Source organism: Labrus bergylta, chromosome 5, assembly GCF_963930695.1.
Source record: "Labrus bergylta chromosome 5, fLabBer1.1, whole genome shotgun sequence".
NCBI lineage: Eukaryota > Metazoa > Chordata > Actinopteri > Labriformes > Labridae > Labrus > Labrus bergylta.
This window is the reverse complement of record NC_089199.1, coordinates 12,094,415-12,111,399: the sequence shown is the minus strand read 5'-3', so window position 1 is coordinate 12,111,399 and position 16,985 is coordinate 12,094,415. Positions and strand designations below refer to the sequence as shown.

The 16,985-nt window shown below is 39.4% G+C and overlaps 1 protein-coding gene across 1 annotated transcript in view; it reads right to left on the bottom strand.

The window, feature by feature from the left end:
* The window catches only part of ca16b (carbonic anhydrase XVI b), a 100,681-nt gene that overhangs the window by 78,946 nt on the left and 4,750 nt on the right, over positions 1–16,985 (bottom strand). The window contains exon 2 of the mRNA XM_020628970.2: positions 643–747. Within this exon, the coding sequence (XP_020484626.1) occupies positions 643–747 (105 nt within the window). The remainder of the gene's footprint in view (positions 1–642; positions 748–16,985) is intronic.

The window sequence follows — 16,985 nt, the reverse complement described above, 5'->3', positions numbered from 1 at the left end:
CTCCAACTTCGCAGCCAAAATGCACCAACATGCAAACACTTCCATCTCTGCGAATTATATTAACAGTGGATAAAAGTGCACAGAATGACTCATCCATTAGAGCATACATCCCACTGTTCACCCTTGGCCGCCATATCCGCCCATCTCGTCACTTTGTGAAGGGTAGATCAGAGAAGGAGGCGACCCAAAATCCCAGAAGGATACAAAGCTTTCATATCATCAATAACAGAGGCACAGTATGGAAAATTCCTCTCAAGGACGACTGTTTTAGTGATATATTATATATGCAACAACTGCATGTGACACTTCTGTCCTCGTGCATTTCAATCCCCACACTTAGTATGCCTTAATCAAACACAGAGATAAATTCATTGAAATCGAGTGGACTCATCACAGCTACAACAAAAATCTGAACATCCACTCAATTTGCTGTCAGTCAAAGTCAGCCTTATCTTCTCTCCAGAGCATTAGTTTAATTAGAGTTATCAAGAGCTATGAAAACACACAGTATGGGTATACTGCTATATGAATATTAAATACCTCATTCAGCCTTTTTTTTAAAGCTACATACAGCGAGGAGAATATAAGTGAAAATGGAAGAGAAGAATAGGGAAAAAAAGTGATAAAAAAAAGAGAGCTCACCTGAATAGGACCAGTAAGGGTCACCCGATGCCCTCCTCTCCCTCATTGCTCCTGTGCTCTTTTGGTGCCCGTCGCCGGCATGGTGAGGTAGGCCAGCCGATGCAACTGTGGGAGACAGATTAGGAGGTTGAGAAAAAAGCTTGTGTTAGCAAAATATATTATTAAATGTGACAACAAAGAGGCACATGTATTGCGAAACATTAAAAACGGTATCTTCAACTTTTTTCAATGAATAAGGCATTCCTGGAAAATCAGTTTCTGCTCTGCAGGACTGTTTAAGGAACATTTAAGTCCGATGACCATTTTTAATTGGCATGCAGAAGTAGGTTTACCCCTGAGTATGAAGTTTGGGCTGATGGATGGATAGATGTGTTATGTGACAAACAAAAGCGGGTTAATCACTCGTCTTGTACCCGTCAGTCACTCTGTATTATTAAAGGCTTTCAGCTGTACAGAGGTGATGTCATCCAAAGTGAACAATGAGAGAATTTTGAGATACATTAGATAAAATATATTAGATATTTGAAGCATTGATCATCAGTGTGTTCTCATGAGTGAATCTATCATATATAGTGTGTAATGTTGCTGTTTGCTCTCATATACTATGAACAAAATGAAGGCATGCAGCTATTTATTTACTTTTTTTTTTATTAAAGGGCAGTGAATAGAAACATTGGCATACAACATTTATGAATTGAAAATTGGCACAAAAAATTTAACATTTTATAATTGGAGAAAATCAAAATGTTGCTTTCAGTCATATCAGTGAACAATGCTCTATAGAATATTTACATGGTTTAATAACAATGCACAAATGATTTAAATATGTTCACAGAAGTTGAAAACAAAAAAATATTCGGTCAAAGTGGCTCAAATCTCCCACAATGCAGCTGTTGCAGCTTCTCTCTGGAGACAGCTGTGACAGCTACAGAAACACACTTCAACAAGTTGTACCCACTAGCTTCATGTCTCTCTACCTACAATGCAATTTTGACAAATTTTGTTTCCCTGAAATGTCTAGCCGGGGGTGGGGGGGATCGAAGCAGGATCAACAGTGCTGCTGCCAAAAAAAACCCTGCTTTCAGCCTGGTGCCATCATTTGATACAAAGCCTTAATGGGCTGTAATGATCATCACCATCAGGGATCTCGCCACACAATACAAGAGGAGCTTTTCCTGCAGGCCATATGATGCGTCTAGCTCTCTTTTTGTTTAATATCAATCAAATAACAGCAGCAGGTGGCCTTAAAAAGAAAAATATTGGATTGGATTGGTCCATTGGATTGTCGATTCTCCAACATGGAAACTTAATTTAGTCAAATACAGACAGACATGTTTCCCAGGCAAGTAAGAAAGAAAAAAAAAAAATCAGACCTATATCTTCAGGCTGTGAATGTCTCTTTTAGCTTCTCGGGGCAAAATGCCCAAAAGAAATCAAACGTTGTCAACAAGATTACAGTAAATCCTGGAGGCGCAAATTGTTTAACACAAAGCTTATCTACAGTACCTTCCCACAGTGTGTGCAGTCCCGGATTTACAATAATCAAACTCATTGAAGAAAACTTCCTGTACCAGTAGAGAGGAAAATATGTAGCTGAAACCAATGTGAATCACATACACAAGCAAAACAAGGGTGCTGCTTTGTGTTGCTTGAAGCAGTCAAAAAAACACTTTGCCACTCAAAACCTGGGGATGTATTAGCTAATATTGGTTCTCTGTTGCTAGAAGGATGCAAACAATAGTGTATGCAGATTGTTTCAGAGTAAACAGGAATGGCAGGACAGACTAAAACAAAAGCAGAGCTGAGCATCTGACAGACTTAATATGGAGGAGGAGAGATGCTGTTACTCACAAAACAGTCTCTGAATCAGAACTGGTTACACATAGCAGGAATAATGTGTTCATATTTTGTTTGCTGATTAAACACTCTTTAGCACAGATGCCTTTATAAACATATACAGTGTAAAGAAAGAGTTAAAATGGTATCATTAATGGACTGTGAGGTCTAATTATAGGCTTCTTAGCATTAGTTAATTTGCACATACCACTGAAAAATATGATTCTGTATTCATACATTATGGGCTGCATCTCAAAATGTATTAGCAAGTAAGCCAGTGCACATCCAGCATTTTCTGCTGATTAGTGGCAAAAAAAAAAAAAAAAAAAAAAAAAAAAAACCTGTTTTCAGATCATATAACAACAGCACAAAACTGTGCATCGCTTCCAGAGATAGTAAAGATAATCAAGGCCAGGAAAAAAAAAATCTGTGTTTCTGCTTCACATATTAAAAGCTGTGATTCTTCTTTATTTGAATTGAAGATAGTTTCAACCCCTAAAAAGCCAAAATCAAGCAGATTTATTCATAAAGTTTTGGTTCCTTAGATGCTCCCTGATGTATAGAGGATCAGGTCCACAAGCCGCGCTGACGCCAATGTTAGCTCAACACGTTAAGTGCTCAGCCTGTGTTTGCTCGAGGAACTTTTTTTAAATTTTTAAGCAATGGTATCAGAGAGGTTCCCATTATGAGTTGATTAATATCAGTTAAAACATTGTTATGCACTTACACGTAATGATTGGAACATCTACTTACAATGAAAACAGGTTAGCACAAGGAACACTGTAATCTACTGCACACATCATTCTACAACAATTAAAGAATACATTAGGCCGCAACCAACAGTTATTATGAGAATCGATTAATCAGTGAAAAGCACTGGGTCTGTATTCGCCAACGTATCGTCTTCATCATGGAAAAATGGTCCTTGATGAACATCTATCGTCATGACGATGCAGCACATTTAAACACAGCTTAGGCTTCGAAGTACTATACAACACTCCGCTCCACTGTCTGCTTGATCTCAAGAGCGAGTGACAAAATAATCATACAACACAACAAATCGATAATCAAATCTGTTGCAGAAACTTGAATTTACCGATTTGTGTTGCAGCTCTAATAACACAGATCTATACACACACTGCAAAGGATTACCTGCCAATATTCAGACACATACTGTTATTTATTTTTTTTTTGGGGGGGGGGGGGGGTTACAGACCTTACCACAAGTTTAACACTTGTATTAACTCCATCTACAGTTAATGTTATAGGAATCCCCATACTGTTCTTCTATAATGTTGTTACCATGACAACTACTGTACATCACACCTCTTACAATGAGGTTGAAAGGTAACTTTAGAGCAACTGCAGAACTCCCTTGACCAATGAAGGCTACACAGCCTTTATATAGTGAACTGGTGTTAGCTTAATCAGCATCTGCACACATTAAATACAAACACACACTCTCTCTCACACACACATCTCCAGCCACTTAAAACGAGCTCAGCTCTTACTAATGGTTGCATCATTACCGGTGATTAATTAAACTAAGCACTACATCAAGCCGAGTCTTTCCTTGCACTTGAAGTCAGCACATTAACCGTCTCCAAAAATGGCTGTCTTCACTATTGTAAGAGCAGCTCACACAGCATTTTCCAAGTCAAAAACTGTGTTTAGAAGAACCCAAGAGAAGCAATGTGGGTGAAGTTATAAATGGCTGCTTTGTTATCATCAAATGTATTGATTCACTGTGGGGAAACATGGGTTAAGTGTGAAAGAGAGAGGTAGGGAGTCTCTGTGGCAGAGACTTTGAGCATATTTGAAGGCAGGTTGTGAAACAGGAGGGCTACACCGTCTTTGATCAGAGAGCATAGGAGACAGCACCATGTCAACAGTTTACACTCATCCATGTCAGCCGTCCCCTGTGGGCAAAGGGATTAAAGCCACAGCGTCTCCCCGATGGAGCCGAGCAGACATCACAGTTGGTGCCGGGCCTGAAGGAGACGGAGGCGAGCCGTGCCGCACTCAGACAACATTCATACGGCTAAAATCTAGCAAACAGAAGCAAATGATAACAGTTATGTAGGTTAACCAGCAATTTTAATGAGATGTTCTATGCAGGGAGGGTGGCCTGAAAGCTTTTTTTTTTTTTCATATCGGCATTGTGAAAATGTGCATAATTTTTAGTCCGGTTTTTAGAAAGCTCGGGGGAATTGTAATGCTTCAAAACGCCTACTGAACAACACCTTGTACAATGCCTAGACATACACAAAATCATTTTCCTTTTTCATCACCCCGAGGGCGGTTAAATCATCCACACCACCATTAAGCCCTGCTATTTGTTCCATAATATCAGACTCAACAACAAGCTGAGAAACCCCTGAGAGCCCTTGAAAAACAGCAGCCTAACAACAACCACAGGAGCATTTAACTTACTTTAGTCATTAGGGGAACAAAGGTAAATATCAATCTTATCTCCAATGTTAGCATCAGGTATGTAGAGGACAGCCAGGTGGGGTACGTACGGGTCACCTGGGTGATTATTTCAGGATGGATTGAGCCTTTAAAAACCCCCTGAGTCACTTATCCATGTAGTTTAGAGAAACAAACAAGAGCAGTGTGATTGTGAGGAGGTGAACTCTATTGTCTAGAGGAGTCAAAAATGAGATAAACTGCAACATGGTGAGAGAAATACAACAAATTAAAGCATTAAAGTATGACTTGAGGATGAAAAAATTAACTGCTGAAACCAGGACATAAGATTAAAAAAAAAAAAAAAAAAGAACAGAACAGAACACAGGCCTCTTTGTCTCCTGATATCTACAGTATATGTTAAATATATCAATGCCACATGTCCTCGGGGTCTGTCACATGTAGAGATCCCAGTCTTGTGAGTTCACCACCATCCTCAGTTATGTTGTATATATTTTGTTTCTTATTTGCTTTTGTATAATAACTTCTCCGAAATTAAATCAAGATGAATTACCTGACTGACAGCAATTGGCTTGAGAGGGACAGAGTGCTCCATATTTTAGATTTTAACATCAACACATCCACTAAAAGATAAAAACTAACAACACATTGGTCTGTCTCTTAAAAGACAAAATATAAGAAAAACAAGGCAAAAATGTAACAAATTCATCAAAGGAGCTGGGAACTAGTTTAAGCAAACATGACTCAGCAACAGGAGAAAGTCGAGCTGTTAGGGATTGTTTTTCAGCCACAAGCGTTGCTGGGTAATTAGAGAAACAGGATGGTATAAGTGGAATTGAATTAAAACAAACTTCAGTGCCTGTGGCAAAAGTGATGAAGGGGGAAAAAATGTGGCTCACTGATGTCTTTCTTTTTGCTTTTGGGAAAAGAATAGATCGCTAAAATGTATTTGGCAAGTCAAGGAAATGTAGTCAGTTGTATTTAATTTGGCTTTTTGTGTTCGAGGGGGGTTAGGGGGTTTCGTTGGCTAAATGAAAAATATAGGATATGGAAAAATCTAATCCTTCAGAGGACACAGTGTTTATTTGTGTCATTAAAAGCCATTATTACCAAGTAGATCAGCTTGGATTCACTTTATTATCAAGCCAACTTAGTTCAGTTTAGTTTGAGTTTATTTAAGCATTGTTGAAAGAAAGGAAGACAGAGAATAAAAGTTTAAAGAAATAAATCACATGCATGTGAGGTAGCATGTGGGTCTTCTCTCAAAAACTCACAGAGAGATTAAAAAAGATTTAAAATAAAGAAAAAAGTAAAATATCAACTGTCATAAATATATTTTACCCAGTTAAAAATGACATACAATGAAAAATAAAATACAGCAAACCAGCACATGCTGAATGTTGAAAACATAAACACAACAAAATCAGGACACATTCAGAGTCCACTACAGAATCTTAACTTAGCCTACTTGCACGTTTTTAGCATTAATATTGTGTGCAGGCACTACTTCATTAGTCAACCATGAAATCAAAAGTCAACAGCAACTCAGCACACTTACTTGAGAAACAAGAGTGCTCTTAAATAAACAAGTTTCACCTTCATATGCCGCATGAAGGGGGATGAGTGTTTGAATTAAGTGAAATACTTTCTAACACACGCAGTCTCATTTTTACTATTCCTTACACATCAGCATGCCTCACATTATACTGTTACACACACACACACACACACAAGTTTTGACAGGGAAGGAAAGGGAATCACAGCGCTCTTACACTCAACATGTCCTTCAAACAGAGGACGAGTGAAGGCATACAACTAATTAGACAAACAATAGTCGTAGCTTTACATTGTTCTGCCTGAAAACGCACTGAACTGAGGTAAACTGTGTGTTTTTTTTTTACAAGCATTATGAGCACAGGGCACACTCTTGATTCTAAATTGCTATGCATATAGGGAACAAATATGCATACTGGGGTAAACAGCTGCTGCCTGTACAAGCTCATTTGCAATGCATGGAGTCAACTGTCAAATGTGCGGACATCTGCTGCTTAGCTTTGGGTTTTGGCGAATCACTAACATACACGTATTGATGATGAACACACCTCTCTTGTGTTCTTGGTTTATTACAAACACCAGCTAAAAATCTGCAGTGTTGAGCGCCTTACATGGTTTGGTAAAAATGAGGTTGGGGATTCCTCTGTGAAGCAGAATATGCAGCGTGATCCTGAAAGGGGCGTGTTTCTTATTTCCTCAGGAAAGCGGGCGATGTGGGCTGGATTTCCCTGGAAGTGCTTTGAGTCACACTGAGGAGACCTCGGGAACGTGAGAAGTGCCCAGAGCAGCCGAAGATACACCACAGGGGGAGCGGAGGGTAAAATATCAAGCTTAGAAATTACAAAACAACAACTCAAATCCCAGCGCTGATATTTTAGCCAACACAGCTAAAAAAGCTAACAAGCTGTTTCAGCAAAGAAGCATCAGCACCCCGGAGGCCACAGAAATGTAGCCATATTAAAGAAAATTAAGCCCATTAGTCTTGAGTTCACATTACTATTTGACTGACTCAATGCAAAATATAACTCAAATAATAGAAAATCACAAAAAACACAGATCAAAAATGTCCCTGTAGACCTCGTCTTAATCTTCTTTACTTTCCCTTTTGCATGTGTGTGCATGTTTGGACCTGTTTTTTGTTCATCATGTTAATTGCCATGATGAGCTGAGGTAAGATGAGTTTTTTTTTCTTCTTCCCATGCAGGCCACAGGCAGCCGGAAGTATGACGACACAGTGAAATATGGAGGCCAGCATGAAGAGGGAAGTAACACAAACTTAAAGCTAACTTTTCATTAAGTTGAGAATTCTTCACGTTTGAATGTACTTATCGTGTGCAGTGCAGCCTCGGGCCTCCTCTCCAACAAAAGAACATTTTTGTTTGTCTTTCAATTTTCGGGAACAAAGCAAGCAGAATTGGAGTAAGGACAGTGGAGGCACATGCACTGCACTCTCTCATTATGCAACACTTTCCTCCAGATAAGTGGATAAGACCGTCTCGTAATCAAAATCAACTACGTCACCATACTTCCAAAACCACCAAACACCTGCATTCTGGGAACACTTCTCCTCTATAAAGAATATTTACTGATAAATATTCATATCACCTATGACATAACGCTAAAAAAAAGTCAGAGGTGATGAGGCCTGAGCACCACAGTGTGCCATGTGTGACACAGTACTTCAACCTTTTACTACAAGGAATAAGTTAGAAACAAGGTACATCAAATGTCAGACTTTGATAGAGCGTGTAGGCGAAAAGGTCTTGATGAAAGTCCCCGTAGTATTCGGTCTTCCTACCCACACACATCCTGGCATTTATTCCTATCCATAAGAAGCCGGTTTAGAACGATTGTTCTATTGTCCGGCCAAAGCGGACTCTTTCATGGATTAAAACTGCATGACTTCCTGTGGCGAAGTCAATGTTTAACATAGCCGCTTACATACAGGCTCATTCTACAATGGATCACTTCTCCTCAGAATAAATGCATTAAATCTGTATTGTGCCAATCTAATGTTGAGTGTGTTTCTAGGGCAATGCTTCTACAGTGATTTAAGTGCATAAATAGCCAGAGCGCCCACTGATTGAGTGCATCAGGGGCTCTGATGAAAACCCATTAACAAGATTAAATAAATCTAGGACCGCTGACCTCTTCGCTATAGCTTGTCCCCCTCACAGGCTATGATAAACAATCCTCAAACGCGTCTTCACACATAGTGGCAGGACTGTACACAAAAGCTCTTGACAGTGCCGGGGAAATTTACTGTGTAAAGAGAGGTTTTCAATTTTCAATATGTGGCAATTGGATGGTGTAAGTGCCAAGAGCTTATGAGGTCATTCCTCAGGACTCGGTGTGCAGTCCTGCATGAATTGTCTTGTTATTGATCCTCAGATAAATTCAGCTGCCTCTGGTGGATGCATTCACACTCCTCACACATTACTGCTGTTCATGAATGGTCATGGTTGATTACTGGGAATGTAAATGGGTCCATTTTAACGCAACAAGTCAAGCATGACCATGACACAGCAAGGCAGCTGATTTAATCACAGCTGGGGACACACAGAGTGGAAATGTACTGTACTCTGTGGCAGAAAGAATGGGGCGATGTAAAGAAAAGCATTGACCAAATGCCCGTAGTAAAATACTACCAAGGACAAGCAAAAATTGAAGAAAGTATGTGGAATCCAATACCTTTGAAAGTGTGCTTTAGAACGAAAAGGCCTGCCTTGTATTGATGAAAAACAGCTCACCTGGAGTTTGCCGTCCAAGTGACTCAAAGTTATCCATAAATAATAGCACAGCGCTAGGTCTTAGCATGCATCATTTCGAAACAAGCTCTTCGCTCCTGCCTGGGGGCCATACAAGCAGTCAGACCTCCTCCCTTCCTTTTTAAATGCTTTTTGATGTTTGGCTCTAATCAATACCTGAAGGCTGAATTTAGAAACGATAAATAAAAACCATGAAGAGCAATGTGCTTGATACCTCTGGAACAGCCTATTTTGCTGCCTCACTAGTATGTAATGTTTACTGCAGGCAGTTTATTGTCCTCAGAAGAATATACAAGGACAAACATGCCAAACAACTCTGCTCTGATAATGGGAGGTTTATATGGAAAAAAATAAAAAACTGTCTGCACAGGACTTCTGGAACAGAAAGGAACAACTGCGATTTTTCACCACGGCACAAGAACAAAAAAAAGCTGTTTCCCTAATTGCAAGGTTTTTCCAGCATTCAAAAATTGAATTTGTCTTACTTTGTGTCTTTTTTCAATTTGCCTACACTATTACAAGAACTCATAAAGTTGCTTGTACAAGTGTTGAGCAGGTATGCTCGGTACATCTGCACATGTACACGGTAGGAAAGACACCACCACCGCCTCAGTTAGAATAAATATTTGCATTTGACTAACTGAATAAAAAAGAAAGTACATTTGTTCAGTCTCTCTATCTGTTTGTATTGTTCCACGGCACATGATTGCAGTCTACCATGACTCTGGTTCTTCTTGAAGTTTCTGTCTGCTAAAAAGGAAGTGTTTCCTGTCAGTGCTGCCAAGTGCTTGCTTATTGGTGGATTCATATTTTCTCCTTCTTTCTTTTTTTTTTTTTGGCTTTTCGTGCCTTTATTGTAGAGATAGAACAGTGGATAGGGTCAGAAATCAGGGAGAGAGGGTGGGGGATGACATGCGGTAAAGGAGCCACGGGTTGGATTTGAACCTGCGCTTGGTTCAAATCCTCCGCTTGGAGGACAGCAGCCTACATACATGGGGCGTGCGCACTAACCAATGCGCCACCAGCGCCACATGTTTTCTCTTTCTAAATTATTTGACAAAGAGTACAATCTTGTAAAGTGTTGAGATAACTTTTCTTTTGATTTCATGCTAAATAATAAATTCACTGATTGATATTTAACAGTAAGGTTACATTTTTTTGTTAATAAAGCTCCTGGTACCTGTTGTGTAGTGTCCATTACATGCTGTCAGGTATCATTGCATTGCACCAAAGTAGCAAGCTAACAAGTTGTTGCGAGTTCAAGAAAAGTTATTGAAAAGAAGTTATTTTTCTCACCAAGAAAATGTCAGTCTCATCTCCTGTAGTTCACCTCATTCTCTGTGGTGTAATTTCTGGCAACTAAAATTACAGTAATTGCTCAAAGTGATTGTAGGAAGTGTCCCAGTTTCAAAATTATGACGAGGTCTAAAGTTTCACAACTGTGATTAAAACAGTAAGAGTACACTCCTGCTGATTTACTTCAGAGCTAGTGTTATGCAAGAAATCGATTGGCATGTCACAGTAAGATGGTTTCTAATTAGCCATGAGGGATTTCAAGACTTCTACAGTAGTCGTCATCTATGCCAACATAAAACTGGTAACAAATAAGGACATCTGCTCAGATCACAGAAAAGTGGGTGTTCTATTTTGGTCATTCCAAAGTAAATATATCCTTAGACCGCCAAACAATACGTCATCAAATTTACTGATGCCACCTTGGCTCTGATTCCATCACCTACATGGAGTCAAAACTTACATAAAAAAAAAAAGAATCCAAGGCTGATGAAGAAGATCTACAGCACACGTGAGAAGGAGCAAACAAAGGTAGAAAAAAGTACTTTTGGTGGAGCGGTACTTGGCTGAGACTCAAGGTAATGATTCTAATCGAGCAGCAACGCCACAGCCGAGAGCTGAAGACAACGTGCCCGATGCATTGCGCTGAATCCCTCGACACATGACTCTATTATGAGTACCAGACTCATAAGGAAGTCTTACTTTGTTTCAAACTAATTTGTCAATTATTTCTTTATTAAGGCTCGACTGATGTGAAGCAAGCCTTCACAAGATTAAACTGAATCTGAAAAGACATTCTGCAAAACAATTATAGAAATCACCTTGAGCTCATGGGGTAAATCTGATCTTAGTTAATAGACTAAAAAAATGTTTTTGAAAGTGTTGAATTCAATTAGCCAATAATCAAAATAAAACCACACAATAATATTCACACGTATGATTCACTGATAGTCATTAAGCTTTGCCATGAGCAGCCAAAAAGAAAAAAATCTGGAATGTTCAACCCACAGAAATCTATTGATCCACACTTTACATCCATCAAGCACAGAACATTCTTGAGACTTACGGGAACTCTTGCATCTAAAGGTTCATCATTATGGCAATGCATGTGGGCGTGCCCTTAATGCAGGTCAATTGATCATTACACAGGAATAATGGAGCTATTACTGTTTAACATTCTTGTGGACACACACACCGGAAGAAGCTTTGGACTCTTGAATTAAAAGAAGCTGGAAGCAAGCAATCCTGTGTTTTTTGTCTATAAAGAACTCAAGGGTTTAAATTTTATATAAAACGAGTGGTAATGACTACAATTATCAGCTGATTTATTATTGCAAAGTGAGTAATTGTTGCAAATTTGCCAAAAAAAAAAGACAGGTGTGAAAATGGGTCAAAGCAAAATTGACTGAATGTCCTTTGAATCCTCTTTACCGAATAAAGAACACTTAAAATCTGCCTAGTCACCTGGCAATTATAATATTCATGGGCATGAATTTAAGGTTACCCTATTTCATATCTCAAAGCAACAACTTCGATGTTATCAAGATGGCACTCAGTATTGTCACTTGTGCTGTAAGGCCCGCTCGCAGCATTTAAATCTCGACATTACAGTGACACAGACGACCGTCTGGAGAGCTGCGAGGCTGATGAAGCAGGATGGCTGCTCGCTCCCACCTGCCTCACTCTGCCTGCTAAGTGTGGGGACAGATGATCTCTAGAATCCCAGAGTGATTAGTGGTTACCTGGGGATGGGTATCCTCGGCTGTTGGGGTAAACACTCACTGAGTTGCGAGGTTTGGATTAGCTGTGACAAAAACATACAGCAGCTGTCACACCTTCAGCTCACACCAGAGTATGACCGATAAGCAGACGAGCAGGAATTTGTACGACAGCGTGGTTCGAATTACCTAGGGATCAACTGGAAGGTGTTTTTTTTAAACAAATTCAACTGTTGGCGGTGGCTTTCTCGTACAAATCTTTACACTAATGCAGAAGAGAGTCTTCTTTTCAAGAGGAAGCCTACGACTATATATTTTGAAATATCTAAATGTCAAAAAGCCAATGCGGTGGTATTCAAATCCCTCGTTAATTAGGGTTCCACAACTAGGAGGGTTTGAATGTTTGTGTTGAAGAACAGAAACATTTGCATCTTCCAAAGGGGATTATGTCAACAGGATCGATAGGGTAGTTCTACTCTGCCTCCGAAAAACTATCCAACTCAGCATATGTTCTCCCTTGGAAACCTCTGAAACTAACTAACGCCATGTTTAAACTCTAGCTGCCTCTGTCATTTTTTTTTTCATTTTTTTTTTACAATAACACAGATTCTTTTACAGTAGCAAAACATAAGCTTTCGGATACAATAGACTATATAAAGCACCTGGAAAGGGCCTTAAAGCGCCAGAGATGCTTTGTGGTCTTTTGAGTATCATGGTTAAATACCAATGACCCTGTTCCTTTGTTGTTCTAGAGATTTCTCTAGGAACAGAGAAAGCTCCCAGAGAGACACTGGAAGTGTGTGAGAGAGAAACAAACAGAACATCAGTCTCATTTTAAGCCCAGAGGACGGAGCCTGGGGCTGATCTCTCAGGGTGTTAGCTCAAAGAGAGGAGGGGGGGGGGGGGGGGTTCAACAAGGTATTAATGAAATGGTTTAAGCACTTGAGTGGAAAATGGATATCAACTTGGAGTGCCAAACTGTATGCTTATAAGCACTCTTTATTTTATTTTTCTGTCATATGGTCATGTTAAATTACCCTTAAGTTATGATTCCATTTTCAAGTGCCACATATTGAGACGTACAGTAGTACTATAGCAAGTATAGCTCTAAATCAACAATAATCATATGATGATGCAATATGTTAAATCAAACCAAAAGCCAAGACCAATCTGCCACCTTATGAAGCCCTAGTAGATTCATCTGGTACCCCTGCTGTCCTGACAGCTTTTCAGTCAACATGGACTTGGTTGGGCCAATCAGAACTGTTGGTGGTTCAGTATTTTGACTTTTCAAAGGGGCATCGTTGGACCTTTTTCTTAGAATATAAAAATGAGGCTATTATATTAGTATTAAACAAACTGGACTGTCGTGAGCGTTACTTGGAAGTGTTGGTGACTAACAGAATCAGATGTCTGTGTAGTACGTTTAACCACAGGAGTTGGCTCTAGCTTCCTAGCAGCCTTCGGCTACATCACATGCGTCATTGTTGTAATGTGTTTTTTTCTTAAGTAGCATGCCATTTTTTTCCCCTTTCGGCGCATTGTAGTTAGGGTCTTCCTGCTCTTGCAGTGATGGAAAAAACGACCCCGCTGGGCTTTTGAATGGCGTTCTCTTTAATGAACTCCCAGACCTGATTAGTTGACAATTCAAAAGTATGTAATTGTTTGACAGCCCTAGTCCTAAACCATTTTGCTTTTGAGTACTTTGCATTTTGAAATTTGTTATAGCATTTTCAGGCCAACCTATCTCAACTCAACTTCATTTATATAGCACCTTTCATACATAGAAACATGCAGCCCAAAGTGCTTCACAAATCAACAAACAGAAATCATACTTCCTTTATAAGAAATATTTCAGGTGGCCAAAATGCCATAGCTTCAGTTTATTTTTTTGTGCCTTAAAATTCCTTACATACTAATGCATCGCAAATGAATAGTAAACCATTTTTTTGTTGGAAGTAACAGAATGACATTTTGAACAACTAATTTTTAAGTAAAACGATGAGAAGAGAAGGTTAATAGTCTTAAATTCAAAGTATGGAGTTTTGACCTTTTGCATAATTGTTGGCAATTTGCTCAATTAAATTTGTACGAGTTTATATGTTGAGTATAACAGTTCAATCTCAGATATTGGTGGTACAACGACACGTGTGTCATACAAGAAGATATTGGAGTATTGAAATAGATGAGGATGAATGGAGATGTGCAGTCTTTGGGAAACTAATATTCAACTACATAATGAGTTCAAGTTTACTTCCCTTTAAATAAGTTACTGCAAATTAAATTAAATTACTCGCTTACAGATTTCATCACAACGCTTTAATAACTAAAATGTGTGGGATTGTGATATAAAATTGGTTTTCATGTAATGGAAAATCAACACTTATTTGACACACCGAATTTAAACAATCCTTTAAAATCAGTCAAACAGCAGTACTTAACAAAAAAGAGATACAAACCATAACAAATTATGTCAAGACATTTCTTTGACACAATTCAAACCATCAACGTTAAAAGCAGCCCACTGAAAAGACAACACAGTTTAAGCTTCCACTTGCATTACACAACACCCCATGGGTGTTTTTTTTTATGCAAAATGTAAAAAACACGACAGCTAATGCCAAAGATCCAAGGACTGGCAGGTTTGCATGGCAAAGTCTCAATTTCCGTTAAGCATATTGTTGCTGTTCCATTCGCACAAAGCACTTGTCTGTCCTGACAGTGATAACTGCTCTACACAGTGACTAGCACTGTCGAGTTTCAAGAGCTGAGTAATGACTGCATTATATAAAGACTGTGGTGACTGTGGTTTGAACTCAAGGCTGACCTAAATGCATAGTAACAAAAGTACGCCATCACTTCCATATGCTCCAGCACAGATATACATTATGGGCTTTTTCTACAGCTGCTCGAAATAACAGAGTATAATATATGCAAAGGTTAAAATTCCATTCATCACATGCAACTTGACTCTCATTTAACAAGCTTATTTTGCATTCTGCACAGCACCTTGAGCTTGATAAAACATGCGCGGCCTAATCCTATATCATCTGTGATTGTCGCCATAACTCACGACAGAGTAAATGAGCCTTGTGGATGAGCATAGCCCTATTCTTCAGTTTGTTTCCCCTTGCCTCTGATAAAGTCAGTCCTGGATGAAAAATACAATGAACACATAGCAAACACATGCTCTCTGTTGACCCACAATGACACAATGCAGGAAGAAGGAGCCTGGAAGCGTTCATTGTTTTGACCGTCCACATGGCAGCATTGACTGACGGTTCGGCTGCAAGTAAAGCCGACACTGTATCACATCCCGGCGAGATTGTTTCAGGGGAAAAGAGGACACGGCGACTGACTGAAGGACACAGGACATTTATTGATATGGCCAAGTCCTTGAGTGCGGCAGTATATGTCCTTCAGTGACAGAGCCGTATTGCCAGGACATTAATCACTATTGTCATGGAGCACAGGAAATAAGTCCACTAGTTTCCCCTAGCAGCATTTGTCTTCCCTTGTTTCAACGAGCCTGCTTGAATCCACTTTATGAGTTGTGAGTCACTCTAAATGATTAAAATGCTTCTGTGACCAGCTTGGAGTAACTTGGCTGAAGGAGAGAGTGAACTCGACCGTACACACCGATTAATGACTGATTGCCTTGATTAACATAAGTTAGACAAATAAACACTTGAATCACAATGAATGTCATATTACTATAATTACACTATCAAGTAAAGCATTGTTTTCATAAAGTTTAGCACACATCAACAGAAATATTCCACTTAAGTCTTAATGACCTGCATCTGTAATGTCCACAAGTTGTTCCTGTGTAGTTGCGGGTTATTGGACCAGCAAGATGCCGACTGATTTAGCGTCAACCGTCTGTTACTGCAGCGGGCTTTGGAGTCCCATGGGCGGCACTCGCCATGCTGGAAATGCTCTCTTACCCTAACTTTCAGGCAACCTGACGACAGGCTAAGAGCTTGAGGTGAGGCGGGGTTTTAAGCCTCTTGACAAACGGTTATACTGCGCCTACCTGTCAATCAGGTCAGCTACACGCCTTATAGTAACACTTATCCTTCAACACGGATGGGGCACCAGTGGCCTGGTGGTTTGTGCGCATGTTCCATGTATGGCGGGCGGCCGGGGTTCGAATCCGACCTGTGGGTTCTTTCCTGCATGTGGCGTTCACCATTCTCTCTCTACCCGATTACCAACTCTATCCACTGTCCTGTCTCTCCACTGTAGGCACAAAAATAATTCTTGTCTTAAAAAATGTAAACAAATTAGTTTGTGTGTGCTGATCGACACATGGACTAATCAGACCTACAGTATTTTGTTTTGTTTTTTTTTAAATCAGGATGTAAACATGTTAATTCCTACTGTAAAAACAGACTTTTTTTGACTGGGTGTGTATGTGACTTCCTTTGTTTCTGCAGTCAGCAGAGATTTTCACTGCTGCATCAGCTTAATTTTTCAACCTCAGAGGTTCCGGCTTGATTTTTAAGATGAACAACTTCTTGCTTATGTGAATTCATTTTATCTTAATAGTCTATTATCAAGAACTGTCTTGTCTTTCAACTAACTCTATAGAGCCTTGTCTTAAAGAGGTGTCTGGAGGAAATCTTACGTCTCACCTTCAGCTGTAGCTTCTACTTATCTTTTCATTCTGACTGTCTGGAGGAGATAAATGTTATGCTGGGGGAAAAAAAAAATCATAAAAAATGTTATTGTAATTATGAAA